Genomic DNA, 27,827 nt, shown 5'->3' with positions numbered 1-27,827 from the left:
ACTATAACGCTAGTGCCACCTATTGGAAGTATCCTAAAAGTCAATGTCGACCCTTTAACGAGCCTTATCACATGACTTAGGATAAAAGCCAAACCAGAATCTCAATTTGCAGACAGTGTTTTGGGGTACTGCACCTTGTCAGGGTAAAATGTGAGATCTGGTTTGGCTGTGTGAGAGGCATCTGACCGGGATCCAAGAAGTATCGTTTCTCCTTGCAGAGAGTGACATGTTAAGCATGCCAAGAATACACATTACATCACATTGTACTTAATTATGTGCTATATATGTCCTATTGGGGCCACGGCATCGATGTATATAGGACAAGCAACCAGACGAGCATAGCTTCAAGTTCCCTAAGAGGGCCAATAAAAAGTAAAAAAAAAGTTTTTAAAAATCTGACATTTTTTTTAACCGCTTTCTGACATCAGACGTAATATTCCATCCATGTGCCCTGGACCAATTTGACCGTGGACGAAATGTTACATCTGAGCGATCGGCTGTGCTCACTGGGGGTGCGCGGCCGATCTCGTCCGGGTGTCCGCTGTTTATGACAGCGGACACCCGGCACTAGGTGCCACGAGCGGTCACAGACCACTCCCAGCATTCTAGCCCCTGAAATACTGCGATCAAATAAGATCGCTGCATTACAGAAGCCGGCACAGGGGCTGACAGCCCCTCTGCCTTTGTATTGGAGACCCCGCAGCGTGATGCAGGGTCCCGATCGTTGACATGGTGAGTGGATGTCATCATGACGACATCCGGCTTACCAGAGCTAGAAAACTTGCTGATCATGCGCAGTATATAATCAGCAAGTCTCCCTGTCAGTGTAGCACTGACAGCTTACATGGCATGCAGATGCTGCTTCATCTGCATGCCATAGAAGTGATCAGCCTGCAAAAAATTATTGTCCCATAAAGGGAACAAGCAAAAAGGTTAGAAAAAAGTCAATTTTTTTTTAAATAATTGTAAAAATATTAAAAAAGTCAAAAATCAATAAATTAATATATATTCTATGTCTAAATAAATATTTGAATGAATGAGAAAATATAAACAATAAAAGTACACATATTTGGTATCACTGCGTCCGCAACGACCCGACCTATAGCACTGTCCCACTATTTAAACCCTTTAGTGAACACCATAAAAAACAATGCTTTATAATCATACCGCCGAATAAAAAGTGGAATAGCACGCGATCCAAAAGACGGATATAAATAAATGTGGTACCACTGAAAACGTCATCTTGCCCCACAAAAAAAAGAGCCACCACACAGCTCTATGAGCGGAAAAATAAAAAAGTTATAACTCTCAGTATAAAGTGATGCAAAACAATTATTTTTTCTATAATAGTTTTTATTATATAAAATGCCAAAGCTTGAAAAAAAAAATAAATGAAGTATTGCTGTAATCGTACTGAACCGAAGAATAAGTCTGCTTTATCAATTTTAGCACACACGGAACGGTATAAAACTCCCCAAAAAAAAATTTATGAATTACTGGTTTTTGCTCCTTCTGTCTCCCAAAAATCGGAATAGAAAGCGTTCAAAAAATGTCATGTGCCTGAAAATGGTACCAATAAAAACGTCAATTTGTCCTGAAAAAAACAAGAACTCACATGACTCTGTGGGCTAAAATATGGAAACATTATAGCGCTCAAAATTTGGTGATGCAAAAACTAAATTTTGCAATAAAAAGCATCTTTTAGAGTGTGACAGCTGCCAAACATAAAAACCGACTATAAGGCCTCTTTCACACATCCTGATATTTCTGGTACCGGAGATGTCAGTGTCCATGTTTGTAATACATGTGGCATGCATGTGGCAACCATTTGCCGCATTAGTACCACACGAACGAGCGCCAGGGAAGAAGCGTTGCAGTAAGCACTGTTCCCCGGCGCTGGGTGCTGAACACCGCTCTCATCATTCTCACCTGCTCTGCCGGCGATCGGTGTGAGCAGGGGAGAATGATGAGAGTTACATTTAAGTGATAAAAGAGACTGCAGGCGGCAGCTGATGGGACTATTACTCCTATCAGCCTACCCCTGCTGCTGCTAATAACAGTGACAACAGAAGTGGCTGATTCACTATAATTAAATAAATAAATAAAAAAAGGCGTAAGTACCCCTGTATTCTATATAACCAGCCAGGCATAACTCACAGCTGGGGGCTGCAATCCTCAGCTGTCAGCTTCAGCAAGGTTGGTTATCAGGAATAGAGGAGTACCACGCTGTTTTTTTAAAATTATTTAAATAAATAATTTAAAAAACAGCGTGGGGTCCCCCCTATTTTTTACAACCAGCCTTGCTAAAGCTCACAGCTTCGGGCTGGTATTCTTAGGCTGGAATGGGCCATTGATAAATAGCAGCCCGCAGCTGCCCAGAAAAGGCGCATCTATTAGATGCGCCAATTCTGGTGCTTTGCCCTGCTCTTACCACTTGCCCTGTAGCGGTGGCAGGTGGGGTAATATTTGTAGGGTTGATATCACCTTTCTATCGTCAGGTGACAAGCCCACAGCTTAGCAATGGAGAAGCGTCTATAAGACACCTATCCATTACTAATCCTATAGTTGCATTGTAATTAATCAAATAGCCAGAATAAAGTCCTTTAATTGAAAAAATTACACAGACTCCTTTAATGTTCTCAATTAAACCATACCTACAACCTCGTCTATTCCACCAAAGCCCTCTATCTCCTGTAATAAAAGTAAAATAAAAAAGCAACACTATACCATACCTGTCCGTCGTTCTGTCCCAATCTGTAATCATGTCTGGGGGATAAGTAGTTTTCAACCTGGACGGTGCCAAGATGCAACTGACCACTCTGAGAACCACTGGTGAATTAGCTGCTGGAAACGCAGTGCCAGTAACTGGGGGTGACGTCATAGAGGTTACCTCCGGTCATTGGGCTCTGTTTCCAGCTGGGCTAAGCTGTGGTGAAATCTGTCACTTATAAAATTCACATACCAGGAAACAGTAGATTAGTTCCAATAAGAGGGCACTTGTTGGGCATTGCCACTGTTAAGTCACATCTAGGTAAATTCCTTGTGGGGGTCTAGTTTCCAAAATGGGGTCACTTTTTGGGCATTTCCACTGTTTAGGCACATCAGGAGCTCTCCAAACGCGACATGATGCCCGCAGACCATTCCATCAAAGTCTGCATTCCAAAACGTCACTACTTCCCTACCAAGCTCTGACGTGTGCCCATACAGTAGTTTGCTCCCACAAATGGGGTATCAGAGTACTCAGGACAAATTGGACAACAACTTTTGTGGCCCAATTTCTCCTGTTACCCTTGGGAAGATTAAACATTGGGGACTAAAAGATCATTTTTGCATTTTTGTGGGGAAAAGATATGATTGCTTATTTTCACAGCCGGGTATTATAAACTTTAGTGAAACACTTGGGGGTTAAAAGTGCTCACCACACATCTAGAGAAGTTCCTTGGGGGGTGTAGTTTCCAAAATAGTGTCACTTGTGGGGGGTTTCCTCTGTTTAGGCACATCAGGGGCTCTCCAAACGCGACATGGCATCCGATCCCAATTCCAGCCAATTTTGCGTTGAAAGTCAAACGGCACTCATTCCCTTCCGAGCTCTGCCATGCGCCCAAAGAGTGGTTTAACTGCACATATCGAGTATCAGTGTACTCTGTACAAATTGCACAATAACATTTGGGGTCCAATTTCTCCTGTTACCCTTGGGAAAATAAAAAATTGGGGGTGAAAAAATATGATTTTTTAATTTTACGGTTCTACATTATAAACTTCTGTGAAGTCCTTGGGGTATCAAAGTGCTCACCACACATCTAGATAAGTTTCTTGGGGGTGTAGTTTCCAAAATAGTGTCACTTGTGGGGGATTTCCACTGATTAGGCACATCAGGGACTCTCCAAACGCGACATGGCATCCAATCCCAATTCCAGCCAATATTGCGTTGAAAAGTCAAACGGCATTCCTTCCCTTCCGAGCTCTGCCATGCGCCCAAACAGTGGTTTACCTGCACATATGGTGTATAAGTGTACTCAGGACAAATTGCACAATAACTTCTAAGATCCTAAAAACCACAATACACCGGCGCTCCTAACAGTGCCAACTGAAGCTGCAGGTGCTCTAGCCGCCTCTGTGCTGATAGCTGGCAGTAATTAGTACAAAAAGTAAATGCAAAAAGTGTACCACGCTAGAGTTGCTGCTAAACAGGTGAAAAAATGCCTGCTTGCAATAATTGGTGACTGAAGAGATATAGATAATATGACATGTAAGTGGTAAAAAACCTGCCTACCTTAAGATGAACCGGTACTCCAACCAGGAAATGATGACAAAGTGAAATGGGGGTCATGTGAAGTAAAATCGCTTAATAGCTGATCCCCATTAAATGGCTTAAGGTAGGCAGGTTTTTTACCACTTACATGCCATATTATCTATACAGTTGTGGCCAAAAGTATTGACACCCCTGCAATTCTGTCAGATAATAGTCAGTTTCTTCCTGAAAATGATTGCAAACACAAATTCTTTGGTATTATTATCTTCATTTAATTTGTCTTAAATTAAAAAAACACAAAAGAGAATGAAGCAAAAAGCAAAACATTGATCATTTCACACAAAACTCCAAAAATGAGCCAGACAAAAGTCTTGGCACCCTCAGCCTAATACTTGGTTGCACAACCTTTAGGCCGGAGTCACACTGGCGAAGAATACGGGAGAGTGAGAGGCGCAAAAAGCACGCATTAGACACGGACCAATGATTTTCTATGGGGTCACTCGCACCAGGCGTATACTTCTCCTCCGTATCCTACGCTCCGTGCCACTCGCAGCATGCTGCGATTGTCAGCGTACTACGGCCGTAATACGCCAATGCAAGTCTATGGGTGCGCAAAAAATACGGATTACACACGGACCACACATGTGACTTGCGAGAAATACGCACCAGGTGTCTTTTAGCAAAGCCGGCAATTCAGTGCACTATACAGTAAACTCACACTGACAGGTTTAATAAAGAAAGAATAGATATATACACATAGAATACATATATATATATACATATACACTCACTGGCCACTTTATTAGGTACACCTGTCCAACTGTGTGTTAAGACTTAATTTCTAATCAGCCAATCACATGGCGGCAACTCAGTGCATTTAGGCATGTAGACATGGTCAAGACAATCTCCTGCAGTTCAAACCGAGCATCAGTATGGGGAAGAAAGGTGATTTGAGTGCCTTTGAACGTGGCATGATTGTTGGTGCCAGAAGGGCTGGTCTGAGAATTTCAGAAACTGCTGATCTACTGGGATTTTCACGCACAACCATCTCTAGGGTTTACAGAGAATGGTCCGAAAAAGAAAAAAAATCCAGTGAGCGGCAGTTCTGTGGCCGGAAATGCCATGTTGATGCCAGAGGTCAGAGGAGAATGGGCAGACTGGTTCGAGCTGATAGAAAGGCAACAGTGACTCAAATTGCCACCCGTTACAACCAAGGTAGGCAGAAGAGCATCTCTGAACGCACAGTGCGTCGAACTTTGAGGCAGATGGGCTACAGCAGCAGAAGACCACACTGGGTACCACTCCTCTCAGCTAAGAACAGGAAACTGAGGCTACAATTTGCACAAGCTCATCGAAATTGGACAGTAGAAGATTGGAAAAACGTTGCCTGGTCTGATGAGTCTCGATTTCTGCTGCGACATTCGGATGGTAGGGTCAGAATTTGGCGTAAACAACATGAAAGCATGGATCCATCCTGCCTTGTATCAACGGTTCAGGCTGGTGGTGGTGGTGTCATGGTGTGGGGAATTTTTTCTGGGCACTCTTTGGGCCCCTTGGTACCAATTGAGCATCGTTGCAACGCCACAGCCTACCTGAGTATTGTTGCTGACCATGTCCATCCCTTTATGACCACAATGTACCCAACATCTGATGGCTACTTTCAGCAGGATAATGCGCCATGTCATAAAGCTCGAATCATCTCAGATTGGTTTCTTGAACATGACAATGAGTTTACTGTACTCAAATGGCCTCCTCAGTCACCAGATCTCAATCCAATAGAGCATCTTTGGGATGTGGTGGAACGGGAGATTCGCATCAGGGATGTGCAGCCGACAAATCTGCGCCAACTGTGTGATGCCATCATGTCAATATGGTCCAAAATCTCTGAGGAATGCTTCCAGCACCTTGTTGAATCTCTGCCACGAAGAATTGAGGCACTTCTGAAGGCAAAAGGGGGTCCAACCCCTTACTAGCATGGTGTACCTAATAAAGTGGCCAGTGAGTGTATATATGCATTCTATGTGTCTATATCTATTCTTTTATTTCTTTATTAAAACTGTCAAAGGGCTCCATTATATGTCCATTTTGCAAGCCTGCGAGAAAATCTCGCCATACGGATGCCATACAGATTACATACGGATGCTGACATGCGCAAAATACGCGACCACACCTTGATTACGGATGACATACGGAGCACTGTTTAGGGGTCTGTCATCTGTATTACGCATGTAAAATACTGACCGTATTTTGCGCAGGTTAGTGTGACTCCAGCCTTAGCCAAAATAACTGCGACCAACCGCTTCCGGTAACCATCAACAAGTTTCTTACAATGCTCTGCTGGAATTTTAGACCATTCTTCTTTGGCAAACTGCTCCAGGTCCCTGATATTTAAAGGGTGCCTTCATCAAACTGCCATTTTCAGATCTCTCCACAGGTGTTCTATGGGATTCAGGTCTGGACTCATTGCTGGCCACCTTAGAAGTCTCCAGTGCTTTCTCTCAAACCATTTTCTAGTGCTTTTTGAAGTGTGTTTTGGGTCATTGTCCTGCTGGAAGACCCATAACCTCTGAGGGAGACCCAGCTTTCTCACACTGGGCCCTACATTATGCTGCAAAATTTGTTGGTAGTCTTCTGACTTCATAATGCCATGCACATGGTCAAGCAGTCCAGTGCCAGAGGCAGCAAAGCAACCCCAAAACATCAGGGAACCTCCGCCATGTTTGACTGTAGGGACCGTGTTCTTTTCTTTGAATGCCTCTTTTTTTCTCCTGTAAACTCTATGTTGATGCCTTTGCCCAAAAAGCTCTACTTTTGTCTCATCTGACCAGAGAACATTCTTCCAAAACATTTTAGGCTTTTTCAGGTAAGTTTTGGTAAACTCCAGCCTGGCTTTTTTATGTCTCGGGGTAAGAAGTGGGGTCTTCCTGGGTCTCCTACCATACAGTGCCTTTTCATTCAGATGCCGACGGATAGTACGGGTGTCATGTCGGACGCTGTTCACACCACAGCGTCTGGCAGGCAGAGGTAGTTCCACCTCCAGCCACTATAGCCTCAGTGGCGCCGGCTTGATCTTCAGGCTCTCGGGTGTTAATCCTGCTGGAGACCAGGTTGGAAGGTTAGTCACGCCCACGGTCTTTAAATAGTCATACTGGCATATGGGCGTCGCCGATTATAGCTTGTGTTTTCATACCAAGTGGTTCCGGTCTGGAGTGGAGGTGTTGCAGAGAGAGAGATTCGTATCTGGTGTCGTATGATCCGTCGTTATCCTTTCTCCTTCCCATATTTGTGTTTAGTTGTGCCCTGTTCACATTACTGTATATTCCTGTGTGTGTGCGGCGCAGTGCAGTTTAAGTTCTCCCTGTCTGTCTTATTTGTGTGGGAGCTTTGGTGGTGTGTCTCCTCACTGGGTGGAGGGTGGAGGGTTAAGTGCAGGGCTGAGCAGGAGATAAGGAAAGGGTGGAGGCTCAGGCATTTGCACCTTCAGCAAAAACCCTGGGTTGAGGGTCAGACAGGGTTTCCCCTAGTGAAAGGGACACCACAGGGGCCCCGGGTATTTCTGCCTTAGTTGTCCTAAGCCCCGCGTGACATTATAATCGGCCCACATTTTTTCAGGAGTCCATGGATCCCATGGATTCCATAACCCGCCAGTTGGCGGCGCTGTCCTTACAGGTCTCCGAGTTGAAAGGGGCAGTTCAGCAGCAGGGCCTGGTAGTAGCAAAGGTGCAAACGGCATCTGCAGGTATCGGTGCAGAGCCGAAGTTTCCGCTGCCAGAACGATTTTCAGGCGATCGCAGCAAATTTGTCGTATTTCGGGAGGCCTGCAAATTATACTTCCGCATGCGGCCAATCTCCTCAGGTAATGAGGCCCAGCGAGTAGGGCTGGTGTTGTCATTACTGAGTGGTGACCCCCAAGCATGGGCATTTTCCTTACCAGCTGACTCTGCTACATTTCATTCGGTCGATAATGTTTTTTCTGCCCTCGGGCTCATTTACGATGACCCTGACCGACTGGCTCTAGCGGAATCTAAAATCCGCGCCCTCCGCCAGGGGGAGCGCTTGGCAGAGGACTATTGTTCGGAATTTCGCCGCTGGGCTGTAGACACACAGTGGAATGACCCAGCACTGCGGAGCCAGTTTATTCATGGGGTATCAGGGAGGGTGAAACAAGCCCTCCTGATGTATGAGACTCCGGCATCATTGGAGTCTGCCATGAGTTTGGTGATACGTATGGGGGCACAGGAGACGCTACCTCTGGGGGAAAGCAGAGGTGCAGGTGTGGTTGAAGTAGATGAGTCCCCTGAACCTATGCAGATTGCTGGCGTGGCACAGGTTCAGCCTCGCGCTCCGGGATTCCGGAAGCCCGGAGCATGTTTCTACTGTGGTAAAAGAGGTCATTATGTTAACGTTTGCCCGGTACTACCTAAGAGGGTCACATCGGCGGAAAACTGTTAAGCTCAGAGGGTATGGAGGAGACCCAACTGAGCGTATGCATATCCTCCATGATGGTATCTCAATGTATGCTCCCTGCCAAGGTTATTATCGCCGGCAGAGAGCTACCTATATCAGTGTTTGTGGATAGCGGTTCCGCTACCAATCTCATAGATGAGGAGTTTGCACACACCGCCGGGTTTAAGATCGAAAAACTTCCTCACCCCATACAGGTGGTGACCATTAATGCTGTTCCCCTCCCTCAAGGGGAGATTACTGAGTTTGTGGCAGAGGTGAAACTCCACATTGGGGTCCTACATTCTGAGTCGGTTACATGTAGGGTCCTCCGTAATCGTCGGAGGTGGGAGTGGGGGCAGTACTGTCTCAAGGCTCGTCCTTGAGCGAGATGCATCCATGCGCCTACTTCTCCAAGAAGCTGTCGCCAGCCGAACGGAATTATGATATCGGCAACAGGGAGTTGTTGGCCATCAAACTGGCTTTTGAGGAATGGCGACACTTCTTGGAGGGGGCGGCTCACCAGGTCACAGTTATCACCGACCATAAGAATCTGCTCTATCTGGAGTCGGCCAAGCGTCTGTCTCCTAGGCAGGCTCGCTGGGCATTGTTTTTTACTCGTTTCAATTTTCTTGTGACGTACCGTCCCGGGGCTAAAAACACCAAGGCGGATGCTTTGTCTAGGTGTTTTCCGGGGGGAGAACCTCGGGAAGAGCCGGTACCCATCCTCCAGAAAGGGGTAGTGGTCTCGGCTCTCACGACGGAGGTAGAGGCAGAGATTGCCGAGGCCCAAGAGGAGGTACCACCAGGACTTCCCGCCAACAAATCATTTGTACCCCTGCATCTTCGGCTTAAGGTGTTGAAGGAACACCACGATTCGGTACTGGCTGGTCATCCAGGGGTGAAGGGCACCTTAGAGCTGGTATCGCGTCGTTTCTGGTGGCCCAAAATCCGGCAGGACGTGGTCTCGTACGTGGCAGCTTGCATCACGTGCGCTAGGGCTAAGTCACCCCGAACCCGTCCTGCTGGCACGCTACAGCCTCTGGGGGTACCCAATAGGCCATGGACAGAAATCTCCATGGATTTTATCACTGACTTGCCAGCCTCGGCAGGGAACACGGTCATCCTGGTGGTGGTTGACCGTTTTTCAAAGATGGCGCATTTTGTGGCGTTGTCTTCTTTGCCCAATGCTAAGACGTTGGCTCAGGTATTTGTGAAGGAGGTGGTCAGACTCCACGGAGTACCATCTGACATAGTATCTGATAGGGGTACGCAATTTGTGGCGAGGTTTTGGAAAGCTTTTTGCTCAAGGTTGGGGATCAAGTTGTCACATTCATCGGTGTTTCATCCACAGTCTAATGGACAAACTGAGCGCATGAACCAAAATCTAGAACAGTATTTACGATGTTTTGTGTCCGACAACCAGGAGGAGTGGTCTACTTTCCTTCCTCTGGCCGAATTCGCGTTAAATAATCACCGCCAAGAGTCATCAGGAGAGTCTCCATCCTTTTGTGTGTACGGTCAACATCCTCAGTTTTGTACCTTACGTCAGGGTGACTCCGGGGGTGTCCCGGAGGAGGATCAGCTAGGAGCCCAATTGTCATCAGTCTGGAGGCGGGTGAAACAGCGTTTGTTGAGCATGAGTGCCAGGTACAAACGGGTGGCTGACAGTAGACGCGTGCCAGGTCCAGACCTGTGTGTGGGTGAATGGGTGTGGTTAGCTACGAAGAACATAAAACTCAAAATTCCATCTTTAAAACTGGGTCCAAGGTTTGTTGACACTGTTGTACCCTCGGACTGCAGGGCAGCTTGAACTTGTTTGGATGTTAGTCGAGGTTCTTTATCCAACATCCGCACAATCTTGCATTGAAATCTCTTGTCAATTTTTCTTTTCCGTCCACATCTAGGGAGGTTAGCTACAGTACCATGAGCTTTAAACTTCTTGATGACACTGCGCACGGTAGACACAGGAACATTCAGGTCTTTGGAGATGGACTTGTAGCCTTGAGATTGCTCATGCTTCCTCACAATTTGGTTTCTCAAGTCCTCAGTCTGTTCTTTGGTCTTCTTTCTTTTCTCCATGCTCAATGTGGTACACACAAGGACACAGGACAGAGGTTGAGTCAACTTTAAACCAAGTCAACTGGCTGCAAGTGTGATTTAGTTATTGCCAACACCTGTTAGGTGCCACAGGTAAGTTACAGGTGCTGTTAATTACACAAATTAGAGAAGCATCACATGATTTTTCGAACAGTGCCAATACTTTTGTCCACCCTCTTTTTTATGTTTGGTGTGGAATTATATCCAATTTGGCTTTAGGACAATTCTTTTTGTGTTTTTTCATTTAAGACAAATTAAATGAAGATAATAATACCAAAGAATTTGTGTTTGCAATCATTTTCAGGAAGAAACTGAGTATTATCTGACAGAATTGCAGGGGTGTCAATACTTTTGGCCACAACTGTATCTCTTCAGTCACCAATTATTGCAAGCAGGCATTTTTTCACCTGTTCAGCAGCAACTCTAGCGAGCTGCACTTTTTGCTTTTATTTTTTAACTTCTAGGATCCAATTCCTCCTGATACCCTTAGTAAAGTAAAAAAATTGGATCTGAAGTAAATTATTTGTGAAAAAAGTTAAATGTTCCTTTTTTAAAAAAGAACATTCCAAAAACAAAAAATTTTGGTTCCAAAATTGTGCTGATGTAAAGTAGACATGTGGGAAATATACTTATTAAGTATTGTGTGTGACATATCTCTGTGATTTAAGGCCAGGACAATTTAAAGTTGGAAAATTGTGAAATTTTCGCCAAATTTCCTTTTTTTCACAAATAAACACAAGTCACATCAAATAATGTTACCACTATTATGAAGTACAATATGTCATGAGAAAACAATGTCAGAATCACCGGGATCCATGGAAGCGTTCCAGAGTTATTACTTCATAAAGGGACAGTGGTCAGAATTGTAAAAATTGGCCCGGTCATTAACATGCAAACCACTCTTAGGGGTAAAGGGGTTAAAAAAGCATAAAAATACAAATCAACCCCTTTTCCCCATTAAAAATAAATCTTAAAAAATACGCATGTGGTATTGCCGAATTCAGAAAAGTCTGATCCATCAAAATATAAAAAGAATTGACCCGATCGTTAACCACTGTAAACGGAAAAAAAAAAGAAAACGCCAAAATTATGTTTTTTTTGGTTGCTGTAATTGCTCAAAAAATGCTGTGACAAGCAATAAAAAATGACACATTTACTCTAAATGGTATCAATAAAAACTTAGTCTCGCCCTGTAAAAAATAAGCCATCACACCGCTCCATCAACTGAAAAATGAAAATGTTACTGGTCTCGGAAAATGGTGACACAACCCAAAAAATGTTTTTTTTGCAAACTTCTGACTTATTTTTCACCACGAAAATAAAAAAAACTGGACATGTTTGGTATCGCCATAATCGTACTGATGAGCAGAATCACATTGTGATGTCATTTTAACACAAAATGTTCACTGTAAAAACAGTTCCCAAAAAACAATGTCAGAATTGCATTTTATTCACAATTTCTCCCCACTTGGAATTTTCTTCCCATTTTTCAGTACACTATGTGGTAAAATAAATGGTTTCATTCAAAAGTACAATTCGTTCCGCAAAAAACAAGTCCTCATATGTCTATGTGGACAAAAAAATAAAAAAAGTTATGGCTCGGGGAAGAAAGGGAGAAAAAAAAGAAGACGAAAAAACAAAGTTTGGCCACGTCGTGAAGGGGTTAACTAAACTAAAGAAACATTCTGGAACCATTTTTTCCTCAAAGTTTTAGTGACTATAAAATCAATTCTATACTAGAAAATGAGGCCATATTGCTTGTTGTGCATCCGAATATGCATTTCACTTGCACTAGTACTTTTTATATTTAAAATATGGCTGTTTATTATACAAATGTTTGAAAACAGTTTTTTTGCTCAGGAAATATCTTTTAATTTTTGGATTTTTAACATTTATTTCTGTCTGTCAGATGCTAGAAAATATTACAAACTGCAACATACTGTCAGCTGTACAGGTAAATATTAATTTTGCTTTAATAATGGCAAGATTGTAAGTGGACATTTTTACAGATAATGATCATATATTGGGGCACATTTATCACAGTTTGACAATATTTTTTATGGGTGAAAAGGGCACATAAAGCATTATAGATATTAAATGTTAAGAAGACAATTCATCAATATCGGCCCCTAATAATTTCTTAGGCTACTTTCACACTTGCTTTTTTTTGCAGCGCATTTTTCCCGCAAAAAAACCCATGGAAAAAACGTATACAAACACATACAAATGCTGCGTTTTTTTCAAGCATTTTTATGAGCATGCATGAAAAAAAACGCAGCGTTTTTATGCGTTTGTATGCGTTTTTACCGCGTTTGCGTTTTTTTCCAACATTAGTTGGCCCCTCACACTAACCCAAACCATGACTTTACTAACCCTAACCCTAATCCTGACCCTAACCCTGACCCTTAACCAAACCATACCCTAACCCTGACCCTAACCCTTAACCAAACCATACTAACCCTAACCTTAACCCTAACCATAACCAAACCCTACCCAAACCCTAACCCTAACTAACCCTAAACCCTAACCCTTAACCAAACCATATTAACCCTAACACAAACCCTAACCCTAAACCCCCTTAGCTAACCCTAACTATAACCCAAACCCCTAAATTCCATTGTCTAACTAATGGTCAACAAAAAACGCATGCGCAAAAAAAACGCATACATGAGCATGGCAATGCGCACATATGCGCACCCATAGACTTATAATGGGTGTCTTGCTGTAAAAAAAAGCATTGCGCGCGCATGCGTTATTTTTGAGGCAAGTCGGACGCCCAAAAAATGCAACAGGATGCATTTTGTGCGTCCGAGCGCACACCACAAAAAAACGCATGCGCGGAAAAACGCATACAAACGCATGTGTATGCGCACATACGCGCATCCCATGCAAAATATAGGAAAAAAGCGCAAGTGTGAAACCAGCCTTAGATTCAGGTTCCCAAATATGATCGACATTGTGTACGAAAAAATGTAATGATCTCTTTGTAATCAAATGCAAATCCAGTCTCAATATTGATATCTTATAAAATCCAACCATCAAAAGGACAGTTAAAAACTTGCATCAAGATTTAGTCAGGGATCAATATATTAAGAAAATATACCGTGCAGTGTTTCAAAATATATATTAAAGGATGAATTGTTCATGAAAAACAAGAGATAACAGTATAACATGGTGGCTCAGTGGTTAGCACTGTAGCTTTGCAGTACCAGGGTCCTGGGTTTAAATCCCACCAAGAACAATATCTGCAAAGAAATTGTATGGTCTCCTAGTATTTGCATGGGTTTCCTCCCACACTTCTAAGACATACTGATGAGGACAGTGATGATCATGTCTGTAAAGTGCTGTGGAAATAATGGTGCTATATAAGTGAGTAAAATTAATAACAATATGTGTTAAACCACTCCTACTCAGATTAACACAGAGTGTGACAAACTCAGCTAAACCCAACATTTTTTAACCACCACCTCACACCCCAATGTAAATTTTGCTGTCCAGCTTTCTCAATGGTACTGAATTAGAGGTTTGTGTACAATAAATCGTAGTGTTAATGGGAGGTTATATCATAGAAGGTGGCCGCACCCAATCTCCAGCACAGGCCTCAAGCCGCGGTCTTTCCTGCCGGCTGTGACTGCACAGAGGTGGGTGGGCAGGCAGCGGCGGGATCCGGCGTGTGTAGTCAGGTGGTGGGTCCTGGTGGGGTTCCAGCGGTCGCATCCCTCTCATTACACCCTCTCATTATACCCCCTTCATTACACCCCTCTCATTATACCCCCTCTTTACACCCCTTTCACAGCCTTGTGACCGCAGCGGTGGCCTGGATCTGAGTGGCAACTGGGATCCAAGCGGCGGCTGGGATCCAAACGGCCAGGATCCCAGCGGTGTTCGGGATCGCAGCTGCAGCCTGGATCTGAGCGGCAGCTGGGATCCCAGTGGCGGCCGGGATCGCAGCGGCGGCCTGGATCCGAGCAGCAGCTGAGATCCCAGCGGCGGTCGGGATTGCAGCGGCGTTCGGGATCGCAGTGGCGGCCTGGATCCGAGCAGCATCACTTGGGTGTTCCAAAATGGCGGTCGACATACTTCCGGTGCGGCGCGGTGGATTGTGGCATTCGGGGACATCCAGACGGAAGAGGATGACAGACGACAATTTAAGGCAATTATATATATAGATGAATCTGATCACATTTTTTATACATGACACATGTTAAACTATTTGGCAAGTGCAGTACTGGTAGCCAGGCAGAAAGATGCAAAGTGTGCATGGCCGGTGATCCATTCAGGTCATCATGTGTCATCAAATTAACAGTCAACATGTGTGTCACAGTGGTCATATTAGTCAGTGGAAAAAAAAAGAAAGGGAAATCCAGTCCAGGTCAAAAAACACATTCATGGATATTAGCTAAATGGTGTGATTAGTTTTCATTCAAGCATATTAGCATGTAAGTGAGGTTAATAACAGAAAAAAGTGAAAAAAAAACTGCACCAAACCATTGACTGAAATCTGAATCAGTCCTTAATATAAAGCATACCACATAAAGATAAGCTAGGTGGTGCATGGAAATGTGTTGAAGACCAAGTGTGTTCAATATTGAAAAAAGAAACAGCACTCACCATTACTTCTTAAAAAAGGTCAATGTCCTTTATTCCATGTGGTGGGACAATCCTTTCCCATGCAAGGGGAGCCGGAAGTGAAGGAGGACAGCGGCCGTTTTGCAAAGCAATGGTGAGTGCTGTTTATTTTTTCAATATTGAACACACTGAGGTTAATAATTGAACTTTCATTGCAAATTCTTCAGTTTAACTCGACAGTTGATGCAAAAATGAATACACCGTACATCAAAACCTACTACATATAGTATTTTGAATGACTTCTGTGATTTGTAGAGACATCACCAAGTCATCTAGGCAATGAATGAGAAAATTGACGATATATAGCAACATTTATCTTTTTCCATTCTTCGATAACAACCTCTTTTGAGGCCTACCAAGGGCACGTAGTGATGGTAGCACCTTCTTTCAATAGAGAGCAGTGCACCTGTAAATTCATGATGCCATAAATGTCATGTAGCTCCCCGATATCAGATCTCATGAAGCCCCACATAAGGACACTGCCACCACCATGTTTTCCTGTAGGCATCGTGCATTTGGAAAAATACATTTGAATCATACACACATTTTACCTTTTACCTACCCATTTTAATATTGAAATTTAGCAACTGTACAGTCATATGTTAAAGTTTGGGCACCCTTATTAATGTTAACCTTTTTTCTTTATAACAATTTTGGTTTTTGCAACAGCTATTTCAGTTTCATATATCTAATAACTGATGGACTTAGTTATATTTCTGGATTCAAATGAGGTTTATTGTACTAACAGAAAATGTGCAATCTGCATTTAAACAAAATTTGACCAGTGCAAAATGCACATTAACTAAACTCTGGACGCCCCCGGAAGAAGCTAGGGTGCGAAACACGCGTCGGGGCGAAGGGAGAACTGCTGGACCACCCACACTCCCTGCCTTCATCGGTGCTTATTGTTGAGGCTCCATAGTTTAGGTAATGTGCGGTACACTCATGGATAATATTGCATTTGGCTACATTCACTGTGTTAGGCTATACGGAGACTTTGGGTTTAGTTATTTTAGGATGCCATAGGCACTATTTTATTTTATTTACCATTACATACCCTATCCCTTTTACCTGCTTAATATTAGCATTACCATGAGGTTATGTTAGTATTCATACTAATTTATCATTTACCATTTAGAATCTATTTTATATACAGTAATTCTTTATAGCTTGGAGCTTGTCTATGCATTGGCATTTTTTTAAATTGTGGTGTAGATCTATCTTGGTTCCCCTCCTGGGTATTTCTGTGTACTAATGATTTGTGTCCTTTAATTTTTAATTTATTATTTAATAAATGTTACATTTGAATTTAGGTTCTCTTCATTTTTGCCTGTTGTTTAATGATAACAAGGCTTAAAGTGGTTTCAGTATTTTGAAGTGCCTTCTTTACACTATTTAGGACAACCCCTCATATAATCTTAGGGATGATCTTGTCCAGCTAGTGCCGTCATCGCTATTCTCAGCCTGGGGCCCCTATCTGTGTCCACAGCTTCATCCCAACAGCCTATAGTCCTCTGCTCTCTCACTGCTCACACGTCCTGCCCTTGGGCAGGCTGCCCAGGCGTCTGATCCTAGTCAGGAAGTATCCTGACTGAACTCCTCTGATCTAGCCCTATCCTAAAAAAAGGTACATAACTAGTGATAAGTGAATACACTCATTACTCGAGATTTCCCGAGCATGCTCGAGTGATCTCCGAGTATTCGAATGTGCTTGGAGATTTAGTTTCTGCCACCATTGCAGCATGATTTGCGGCTGCTAGATAGCCTGAATACATGTGGGGATTTCCTAACAAACAGGCAATCCCTACATGTAGTCAGGCTGTCTAGTAGCCGCAAATCATGCAGCTACGGCGACAGAAACTAAATCTCCGAGCACATCCAAATACTCGGAGATCAACCGAGCATGCTCGAGTAACGAGTATACTCGCTCATCACTATACATAACATCACAATATGTAAACATTAAATATTACATCAATAACATTAGAGAACCGCACATATATTAATAAGCCGTGAGGTGCCACATATGTCCATGTGAACAGCGCCCAGGAGAGAGCAGGCACGTGAGGTTCCCCGCGAACTCCTTAGGCTACTTTCACACTTGCTTTTTTTTGCAGCGCGTTTTTCCCGCAAAAAAACGCATTGAAAAAACGCATACAAATGCATACAAATGCTGCATTTTTTTCAAGCATTTTTATGAGCATGCATGAAGAAAACGCAGCGTTTTTATGCGTTTGTATGCGTTTTTAGTGCGTTTTTACCGCGTTTGCGTTTTTTTCCAACATTAGGTGGCCCCTCACACTAACCCAAACCATGACTTTACTAACCCTAACCCTAACCCTGACCCTAACCCTGACCCTAACCCTTAACCAAACCATACCCTAACCCTAACCCTGACCCTAACCCTTAACCAAACCATACTAACCCTAACCCTTAACCAAACCCTACTAACCCTAACCCAAACCCTAAACTCTAGCTAACCCTAACCCTAACCCCCCCTTAACTAACCCTAACGCTAACCCAAACCCCTAAATTCCATTGTCTAACTAATGGTAAAAAAAAAACACATGCGCAAAAAAACGCATACATAAGCATGCCAATGCGCACATATGCGCACCCATAGACTTATAATGGGTGTCTTGCTGTAAAAAAACACATTGCGCGCACATGCGTTTTTTTGAGGCAAGTCGGACGCCCAAAAAATGCAACAGGATGCATTTTGTGCGCCTGAGCGCATACCGCAAAAAAACGCATGCTCGGAAAAACGCATACAAACGCATGTGTATGCGCACATAAGCGCATCCCATGCAAAATATAGGGAAAAAAAACGCATGCGTTTTTTAGCGCTAAAATCCAGCGCAAAAAAACGCAAGTGTGAAACCAGCCTCACACATACATGCTTTCCAATAATAATCCAGGGACCTACAAACTGGTTCACATAACACTGTACATATACAAACAACTGGATGACCTAGGGGTTTATTCAAACACATGTATTTTTGGTGAGAGTCAATATTAGTGTCCTTTAATGTTTAACTGTTATTCTCTCAATAATAGATTTTGTGCTGATCCCTTGCCTAAATACCTTTAATTTATTATTATATTATTTATTATGCTTGCATGTATAGCGCCATCATATTCCGCAGCGCTTTACAGACATTATTGGCACTGTCCCCATTCGGGCTCATAATCTAAATTCCCTATGCGTATGTCTTTGGAGTGTGGGAGGAAACTGGAGAACCTGGAGGAAACCCACGCTCACATGGGGAGAACATACAAACTTCTTGCAGATGTTGTCCATGCTGGGATTTGACCCCAGCGCTGCAAGGCTGCAGTGCTAACCACTGGGCCACCATGCTGCCCACTCTGATAAAATATTGTTGTTGCAGTACTTGCCATCTTCATCTATGTTCTCCAGATACATATAATTGTATGGGCCATACCAGCACATCCCAGATGAACAGCTGAGTTATGATTAATTTTACATTTTCTTTGAGCATGTGAGGCCCAAGGTTGATTTCATAATGCTAAATTGGGTATTCCCATCTCCAAGAGCCTAACCCAATATGTAGTAGGTGTAATAATAATAATATTAGTAAATACCTCCAATCAGAAATATAATATAGTTCTTCTGATTCATTATGTTGTTACTGTCACTATTTGGGTGGTCCTAACAGTGAATAAATAAGCTCCTGCAATTCCCTGCACATGGGGTAAGCGACATAACGAATCAGGAGAACTATACTACATTTTTAATTGGAGGTATTTGCTATTATTATTGTTATACCATCTACATATTGGAATAGGATCTTGCTGATGGGAATACCCCTATAAATATCTCAGCAGTGGCAATGCAATTTAAAAAATGACAAGTTTTTGTTTCTTTCAGATGACCCGGCTTGTCCTCCCTCAAATGGTACAGAGGTAATTTTAAGCATTGGTGTTTTGGGTGGTGCAGTGCCCCTCATTTCTGCATCAAGGTGTGAAAGGCGTTGGGTTGGGCTTATTAATAAGACACGAGCACAAGGTTGTACAGGCATCGGATGGTTGCCTAGTGTGGAGAAGTGTTTCCCAACACCCAATGTGTAAATGAGATGCATACTGCTTTAAATTAAAAGATACTGAAAAAACAAATGTACAACATTTTGATGCAAAATTTCAATATTATTCCTCAGGCAGAAAGGACTAATAATTAATATTTCCTCAGAAGTTGGAAACCGCCCTTATCCAATGGCACTAATGTACAGTTCTTCAAAGGTATGAATGAAGCCTCTTACAATGAATTTGTTAGTGCAGAAACGAGAAAGCAGCAGGACGGACATTTATAACTATGCAGTATAAAATGAAATGGGTTGATAATGTATGAGGAACAAGAATCCAGACAGGAAAGGGTAAAAGTACAAAAGTGTGAACACATTAAATTAGTAAATCAAGAGAAGGGTCAACCACTCTAAGGGCACAATTCTATGTCGCAATTGCGACTTTTTAGGTTTAGTTTTTCATGTTTTAGCCTGTTTTTTAATTAACACCAGACCAGGTCAATAATCTGTGGCCGGTGGACTGGAGGTCTGCAAATCACCTTACCTTACAGTATTCCCAGCTCCTCTTTGGATTTGCCAGGTTGGCGAGATGTCATCATTAAGATGTGACACACAAACCAGACACCAAACCAGTCCTGCTAATCAATAAAAGCGCTGGGAATGTTGGGAACAAAAGAGATTTTACAGGGGTCCCTTCCAGTGGTCATGGAGAACTGACCTGGCCAGTGGACTGAAGTCCTGCAAATCGATTCTTCCATCTCTACTTGAGACTTTTTAAAAAGTTGCTAAAGTATTGCTCACCTGTACTCCCTTCCACTCTGGAGTAATGTTAAATATGCATGATATACTGTATTTGTGAGACTTTGGAGACATTTTAGAGTAACATAAGACTTTTTACTTTAAAAAGACAAAAAAAAATATAAAGAGCATTTTTTATTTTGTGCAAAATTCATGAATCGTGCATCATTTTGAGGAATCACATGCTTAAAACATAAATGAATACTAAAAAGCAAAAAAAGAAAATTCACTTAAAAAAACTGCATATGATGAATTGGGGCCCTAAATCCCAGGCCATGAATTTGTGTCTTCTCTTGTCACTTGTAGCTAAATACAACTTAACATCACCTTTTAATGGACCCCAAACTAATTGAAATATAATAGGATTACGCTAATTAAAAATCCATTTACCCATCCCTACTATGTAAAATCACACACTTTTTGGGAGTAGGGTAAACATCATATATCCCGGTTTATACATGACATATCCTTTTTAATCTTGAAAATACTACACACAGTATAAACTAAGATAACACAGCTCCGTGCATAACTAGAATTACAATTATTGTTCTATTAGTTTTCTCATTGTTTGATTGTTAGAATATGTGATTTCTACCCATTCTCTTTCAGGTGTTTGTGGATTTCTTTTCTCGTGGTCTTCATACAGAATACAAGTCTCAAGGAATAACAGTACAGGTTGGAATCCAAATTCCCAGTCTTTTACAGTATAAATGTAGTTCTGCAAGATAACTAAAAGGGTCTTTTAAAATTGCTCAGTGTCTTTGTTATCGACCACTGCTGCAGTCTACCAGAGGTGTCCGGACTCCTAGGCAAGGAGCACAGTGCTTACAAGTTCTTTCCAATAGAGATTGTAATCACTGCAATCAAGTTATCCAGATGTATAGATCCAGCTAGCTTTAGCCATCACAGCCCTCTCACGATGCTGCTTCTGCTTGCACTGGTGAAGAGCGCACAGTTCCTGCCAGTGGTGCATTTGTCTTAACTGTTAGTCAAGGAGGAGGGCACCACCCCAACAGCAAGTAGCTAGTTGGGGGACTGTGGAGTGGTGTGCTCAAAAAGAATGTGCCATATGTCTCTACTTTCTACTGAAATCAGCTTAGAATTGTGATGTCAGTACCGATATGCTCCTCCTTGACGGCCGGTATGCAGCACACCCAATAGACTAAAAGAACCATCCAATATGTTTATTAAGAGAAAAAAAAAGGGAGAAATTCCCAGCTTCCAAAAGATCCAGAATTTATTGTGTAAAAACAAAGTTGACAGAGTTCACATGAATGTCAGAGCAACGCGTTTCGAACACTAGACCTGTGTTCTTTTTTTTTAAAAAAAAAACAACTTTCTCTTGATTGAACACATGCTGGACTAAACAGCGTGTTCCCGTGCTCCCACACACCACAAGCTGCAACAGGTGAGCTGGTTGGATCTTTTCTTTTTCCTCTGAATATGTTTATTACTTAGACCATATATGTGATTGGCTCTGTTTAATACACATTCAAAAAGAGAAGAGGCCATCACGTCATGAAAATATCAAAACCAGAGTTCATTGCAAATCGGAGAACCATTTTGCTTATATTTTGCAAAACAAGACCAAATTTAATCTATTCTGAAAAAGATTTATTTTTTGTTAAAAAAAACTATATAAAGAAAAAATAATAATGTGGTGTAAATCATGTTAGTCAATGCCATCATCTAACCTAACAAATGTGATGCATAGTTCTTTGGTAAAGTCAAGGGCTGTACTTGAGACTCCCAGAATAGTTTAGGTAGACTGCAACTACACATTGTCCTAGCAATCATTTATCAACTAATGAACATCTATTAACCAATAGTTGAGTTAGGGCATCTACTACCATTCTGCCTTTTGTTATTGTGCTTTATGCAAACCTGCAGAACATCTGCTTTCCTGCAAGCAAAAAAACCCAGAACAGCTGGAGAAGCTCGTCCACTTTATGTCAGTCCTTGTTATGTAAGAAGCAGAGCAGTACCAGAGACTCAGGGCATGATAACATGATTTCACACCATCTTGACAATCTCCACCTACGGAAATTTTATTTAAGGGAAAAACAAAACATGAAACAAATAGAAACACAATTATTTATAAAAATGAACCAAAGTTTGAGAAGTACAAGCCAGAACCATCACTCAGTCAAATAAATGTCAAACAGGTTTAGAAAAGAGAGATTATTCTCTGGCTGAAGTGACACCCTGTAGCACCATAACATGCAAACATGAAATATTAAATTTTAATTGTATTACTGCATTAGAAAATATTAAAAATTGAGACTACTTAGCACATAAATTGGCCAATTCATGTGTACCTGGCAGCCACAATAAGGCGATTCTTGTTGCTGGGAACCTATCTAATGTGAATTCTCTCTTAGACCTTCCCATATAAATGTAGACTTTAGTCTATGAGAGGATTCATATTAGGCAGGCTCCCAGCAACAAGAATTGCCTTATCGTGGCTGCTGGTACACATGAATTGGCCAATTTATGCGCTAAGTATTCTCAATTTTTCACATTTTCTAGTGCAGTAATGCAATTCAAGTTTCATATATTTCATGTTTGCACGCTATAGCGCTAGAGTGCTGCTTTACTTGTTGGTTATATATGGAGATGGCTATCTTAGTGAGCACCTGTTCACACCTGATTTCTGTTTGGAAGTGACAGTCAGTCTTTGAATATTTGAAGTGACACATTGCCATTAATGATTATAACATAATGTTTATTAGTTTACCTCTTAATGAAATTGTTTCTGTAGTTCAATTGGGTACAAAAACCCTTGTGATCCTTGGTTTCACTCTGGCTGCAAATTCCCTTTAGAGCAGTGTTTCTCAAACTTCAGTCCTCACAGCCCCCAACAGGTCATGTTTTCAGGATTTCCTTAGAATTTCACAGGTGATGGAAGTATCATCAAGGCATCAGGAATTCTCTCACATGTGTAACACTATGGAAATCCTGAAAACATGACCTGTTGGGGTCCGCGAGGACTGGAGTTTGGGAACCACTGCTTTAGAGGATGACTTTTGTCTTTAAACTGCCTCTTGTACTTAATAGTCTAACCATGTTTTTAAGCTTTCAGAGCACAGAGACTCTTTCTTCAGGCCCCTGTCTGAAGAAGGAGCCTCTGTGCTCTGAAAGCTTGCAAACATAATTCTGGTTAGCCAGTAAAGGTATCACTAGTAGAATACTTTTGTAATTTTTGGGCATAAAAGTATTTACATTGATGTTTCTGGCTAATACGGTACCACAAAATAACTTTTTATTGTACATAATAGTCTTAAGGTACTGTCACACTTAGCGATGCACCAGTGATCCCGACCAGCGATATGACGCGGTCAGGATCGCTGGTGCATCGCTAAGTGGTCTCTAGTGAGCTGCCACACAGGCAGATCTCACCAGCGACATCGCAGCGGTCGGGGGTCGTTACTTACCTGTCAGACGAGGTGATCCTGACGTCCTCCCGCCCGCGTCCACGCGTCGCTCGTCGGCGCCACAGGAAGCACAGCAGGAAGCTGACGACAAGAAACGGTCCAGGACGTTCTCGCGCGATCAGCGAAAACCAGCGGGGAAGCAGTCGTAGGTATCAGACATAGCGATATCGCTAGCAATATCGCTATAACGTCACAAAAACCAGTGACGTTATAGTGATATTGCTAGCGATATCGCTTAAGCCCCCGTTACACATAGCGATATCGCTAGTAATATTGCTGTAACGTCACCGATTTTGTGACGTGGCAGCGATATTGCTAGCGATATCGCTATGTCTGATACTTACCTCCGACCGGCTCCCCCACTGCTCATCGCTGGTCGCGCGAGAACGTCCTGGACCATTTCTCGTTGGGCGCTTCCTGTGGCGCCGACGAGCGACGCGTGGGCGCGGGCGGGAGGACGTCAGGATCGCCGCGTCTGACAGGTAAGTAGCGACCCCCGACCCCTGCTATGTCGCTGGTGAGATCTGCCTGTGTGGCAGCTCACTAGCGACCACTTAAAAACTGGTAAAAACTGGTAGATCTGCAGCAGATAAGACAGTGATTTTTATCAGAACTGCACTAAGCATTCCAGTAAGTGATACATCGCTGGAATCCTGGTCTCTGCCTCTACATCATGCTGTTCTTAGATGGGGTAGCAAAAATCCGGTGACAGATTCACTTTAAGCTGGCCATACTCAGACAGACAAAGTCCGAAGTTCTACCACAATGCCTTTTAGTGGTTATTTTTTTAAGTCTTTACAAAAGTGATATTGCTTTTTTAGATATAGTCTATATTCAAATAGAAATTAAAATTTTGACTCTGTGTGCCATGTTTAGAGACAGGAAAATTCTAACCTTTATGTGGGGAAAACTGGTTACTACCAATTGTTTTTGCCTTCTTCTGTTGGACTTGTGACTTTTCCCAACTTGATTATGTAGAAGCCTAGTAGCTAATAGAACTGTCATTAATAATGGCAAAAGCTATGTCATTGACACGGCAGAAGCATGAAGTAGATGAGATAGAAGGATTATTATTTTAGAAATTCTTGAGAAAAACACTTAGAGAAAATGACTGAGAAAGTACAGTGGGGCAAAAAAGTATTTAGTCAGTCAGCAATAGTGCAAGTTCCACCACTTAAAAAGATGAGAGGCGTCTGTAATTTACATCATAGGTAGACCTCAACTATGGGAGACAAACTGAGAAAAAAAAATCCAGAAAATCACATTGTCTGTTTTTTTTTCATTTTATTTGCATATTATGGTGGAAAATAAGTATTTGGTCAGAAACAAGCAATCAAGATTTCTGGCTCTCACAGACCTGTAACTTCTTCTTTAAGAGTCTCCTCTTTCCTCCACTCATTACCTGTAGTAATGGCACCTGTTTAAACTTGTTATCAGTATAAAAAGACACCTGTGCACACCCTCAAACAGTCTGACTCCAAACTCCACTATGGTGAAGACCAAAGAGCTGTCAAAGGACACCAGAAACAAAATTGTAGCCCTGCACCAGGCTGGGAAGACTGAATCTGCAATAGCCAACCAGCTTGGAGTGAAGAAATCAACTGTGGGAGCAATAATTAGAAAATGGAAGACATACAAGACCACTGATAATCTCCCTCGATCTGGTGCTCCACGCAAAATCCCACCCCGTGGGGTCAGAATGATCACAAGAACGGTGAGCAAAAATCCCAGAACCACGCGGGGGGACCTAGTGAATGAACTGCAGAGAGCTGGGACCAATGTAACAAGGCCTACCAAAAGTAACACACTACGCCACCATGGACTCAGATCCTGCAGTGCCAGACGTGTCCCACTGCTTAAGCCTGTACATGTCCGGGCCCGTCTGAAGTTTGCTAGAGAGCATTTGGATGATCCAGAGGAGTTTTGGGAGAATGTCCTATGGTCTGATGAAACCAAACTGGAACTGTTTGGTAGAAACACAACTTGTCGTGTTTGGAGGAAAAAGAATATTGAGTTGCATCCATCAAACACCATACCTACTGTAAAGCATGGTGGTGGAAACATCATGCTTTGGGGCTGTTTCTCTGCAAAGGGGCCAGGACGACTGATCCGAGTACATGAAAGAATGAATGGGGCCATGTATCGTGAGATTTTGAGTGCAAACCTCCTTCCATCAGCAAGGGCATTGATGATGAAACGTGGCTGGGTCTTTCAACATGACAATGATCCAAAGCACACCGCCAGGGCAACGAAGGAGTGGCTTCGTAAGAAGCATTTCAAGGTCCTGGAGTGGCCTAGCCAGTCTCCAGATCTCAACCCTATAGAAAACCTTTGGAGGGAGTTGAAAGTCCGTGTTGCCAAGCGAAAAGCCAAAAACATCACTGCTCTAGAGGAGATCTGCATGGAGGAATGGGCCAACATACCAACAACAGTGTGTGGCAACCTTGTGAAGACTTACAGAAAGCGTTTGACCTCTGTCATTGCCAGCAAAGGATATATCACAAAGTATTGAGATGAAATTTTGTTTCTGACCAAATACTTATTTTCCACCATAATATGCAAATAAAATGAAAAAAAAACAGACAATGTGATTTTCTGGATTTTTTTTTCTCAGTTTGTCTCCCATAGTTGAGGTCTACCTATGATGTAAATTACAGACGCCTCTCATCTTTTTAAGTGGTGGAACTTGCACTATTGCTGACTGACTAAATACTTTTTTGCCCCACTGTATATTGCTTCTCCTTAAGATGTTTTTTTTCCCATCCAGTGTGTGATGCCATTGTTGGTCTCAACTGAAATGACCTATAAAATAAATACAAACATTTTTGTGAAGTCTGCTGATGATTTTGCCCATGAAGCATTGAACACTGTTGGGTACACAGAAAGAACTAGTGGATGTATGTCACACTCTCTGCAGGTAAAAAACATTATCCTTCTACTTAAAATCAAAATTAAATGTATTTTTCATATTCTATGTCCACTGCGCTGGTTATGCTATAGTTTATCATTGGAATTTCTTAACTACTGTTGTTTTCCTGAAGTGCTTTTAATTATAATTGACCCTTATACAGTGGGTATGAAAACTATTCACTCTGTTTCATTGCAGTCATTTGGTAAATTCAAAAAAGTTCATTTTTTTGTCATTAATGTACACTCTGCATCCCATCTTGACTGAAAAACACCAAAAATGTAAAAATTTTTGAAAATTTATAAAAAAAGAAAAACTGAAATATCACATGATCCTAAGTATTCAGACCCTCTGTTCAGACACTCATAATTAAGTCACATGCTGTCCATTTCCCTTGTGATCCTCCTTGAGATGGTTCTACTCCTTCACTGGAGTCCAGCTGTGTTTAATTAAACTGAAAGAACTTGATTTGTAAAGGAACATACCTATCTATATAAGATCTCACAGCTCACAGTGCATGTCAGACCAAATGAGAATCATGAGGTCAAAGGAACTGAACAGGGAGCTCAGAGACAGAATTGTGGCAAGCCACAGATCTGGCCAAGGTTACAAAAGAATTTCTGCAGTACTCAAGGTTCCTAAGAGCACAGTGGCCTCCATAATCCTTAAATGGAAGCAGTTTTGGACCACCAGATTTTCCTAGACCTGGTCGTCTATCCAAACTGAGCAATCGTGTGAGAAGAGCCTTGGTGAGAGAGGTAAAGAATCACTGTGGCTGAGCTCCACAGATGCAGTAGGGAGATGGGAGAAAGTTCCATAAAGTCTACTATCACTGCAGCCCTCCACCAGTTCGGCCTGTATGGCAGAGTGGTCCGACGGAAGCCTTTCCTCAGTGCCAGACATATGAAAGCCTGCATAGAGTTTGCTAAAAAACACATGAAGGACTCCCAGACTATGAGAAAAGAAAGATTCTCTGGTCTGATGAGATGAAGATAGAACTTTTTGGTGATAATTCTAAGCGGTATGTGTGGAGAAAACCAGGCACTGCTCATCACCTGCCCAATACAATCCCAATAGTAAAACATGGTGGTAGCAGCAGCATGCTAAGGGGGTGTTTTTCAGCTGCAGGGACAGGACGACTGGTTGCAATTGAAGGAAACATGAATACGGCCAAGTACAGAAATATCCTGAATAAAAACCTCTTCCGAGTGCTATGGACCTCA

The 27,827-nt window shown here is 42.4% G+C and overlaps 1 protein-coding gene across 1 annotated transcript in view; it reads left to right on the top strand.

The window, feature by feature from the left end:
- Nucleotides 1–27,827, top strand: part of LOC141092957 (17-beta-hydroxysteroid dehydrogenase type 3-like) — a 64,211-nt gene that overhangs the window by 35,575 nt on the left and 809 nt on the right. The window contains exons 6-10 of the mRNA XM_073579337.1: nt 12,705–12,749; nt 19,314–19,348; nt 19,600–19,681; nt 20,872–20,937; nt 26,464–26,613. Coding sequence (XP_073435438.1) covers nt 12,705–12,749; nt 19,314–19,348; nt 19,600–19,681; nt 20,872–20,937; nt 26,464–26,613 — 378 coding nt within the window. The remainder of the gene's footprint in view (nt 1–12,704; nt 12,750–19,313; nt 19,349–19,599; nt 19,682–20,871; nt 20,938–26,463; nt 26,614–27,827) is intronic.

This window comes from Dendrobates tinctorius, unplaced genomic scaffold, assembly GCF_039654945.1.
Source record: "Dendrobates tinctorius isolate UK_male_01 unplaced genomic scaffold, ASM3965494v1 ptg000062l, whole genome shotgun sequence".
NCBI lineage: Eukaryota > Metazoa > Chordata > Amphibia > Anura > Dendrobatidae > Dendrobates > Dendrobates tinctorius.
Note: the sequence above shows the minus strand (reverse complement) of the source record. Positions and strands in the feature narration are given on the sequence as shown.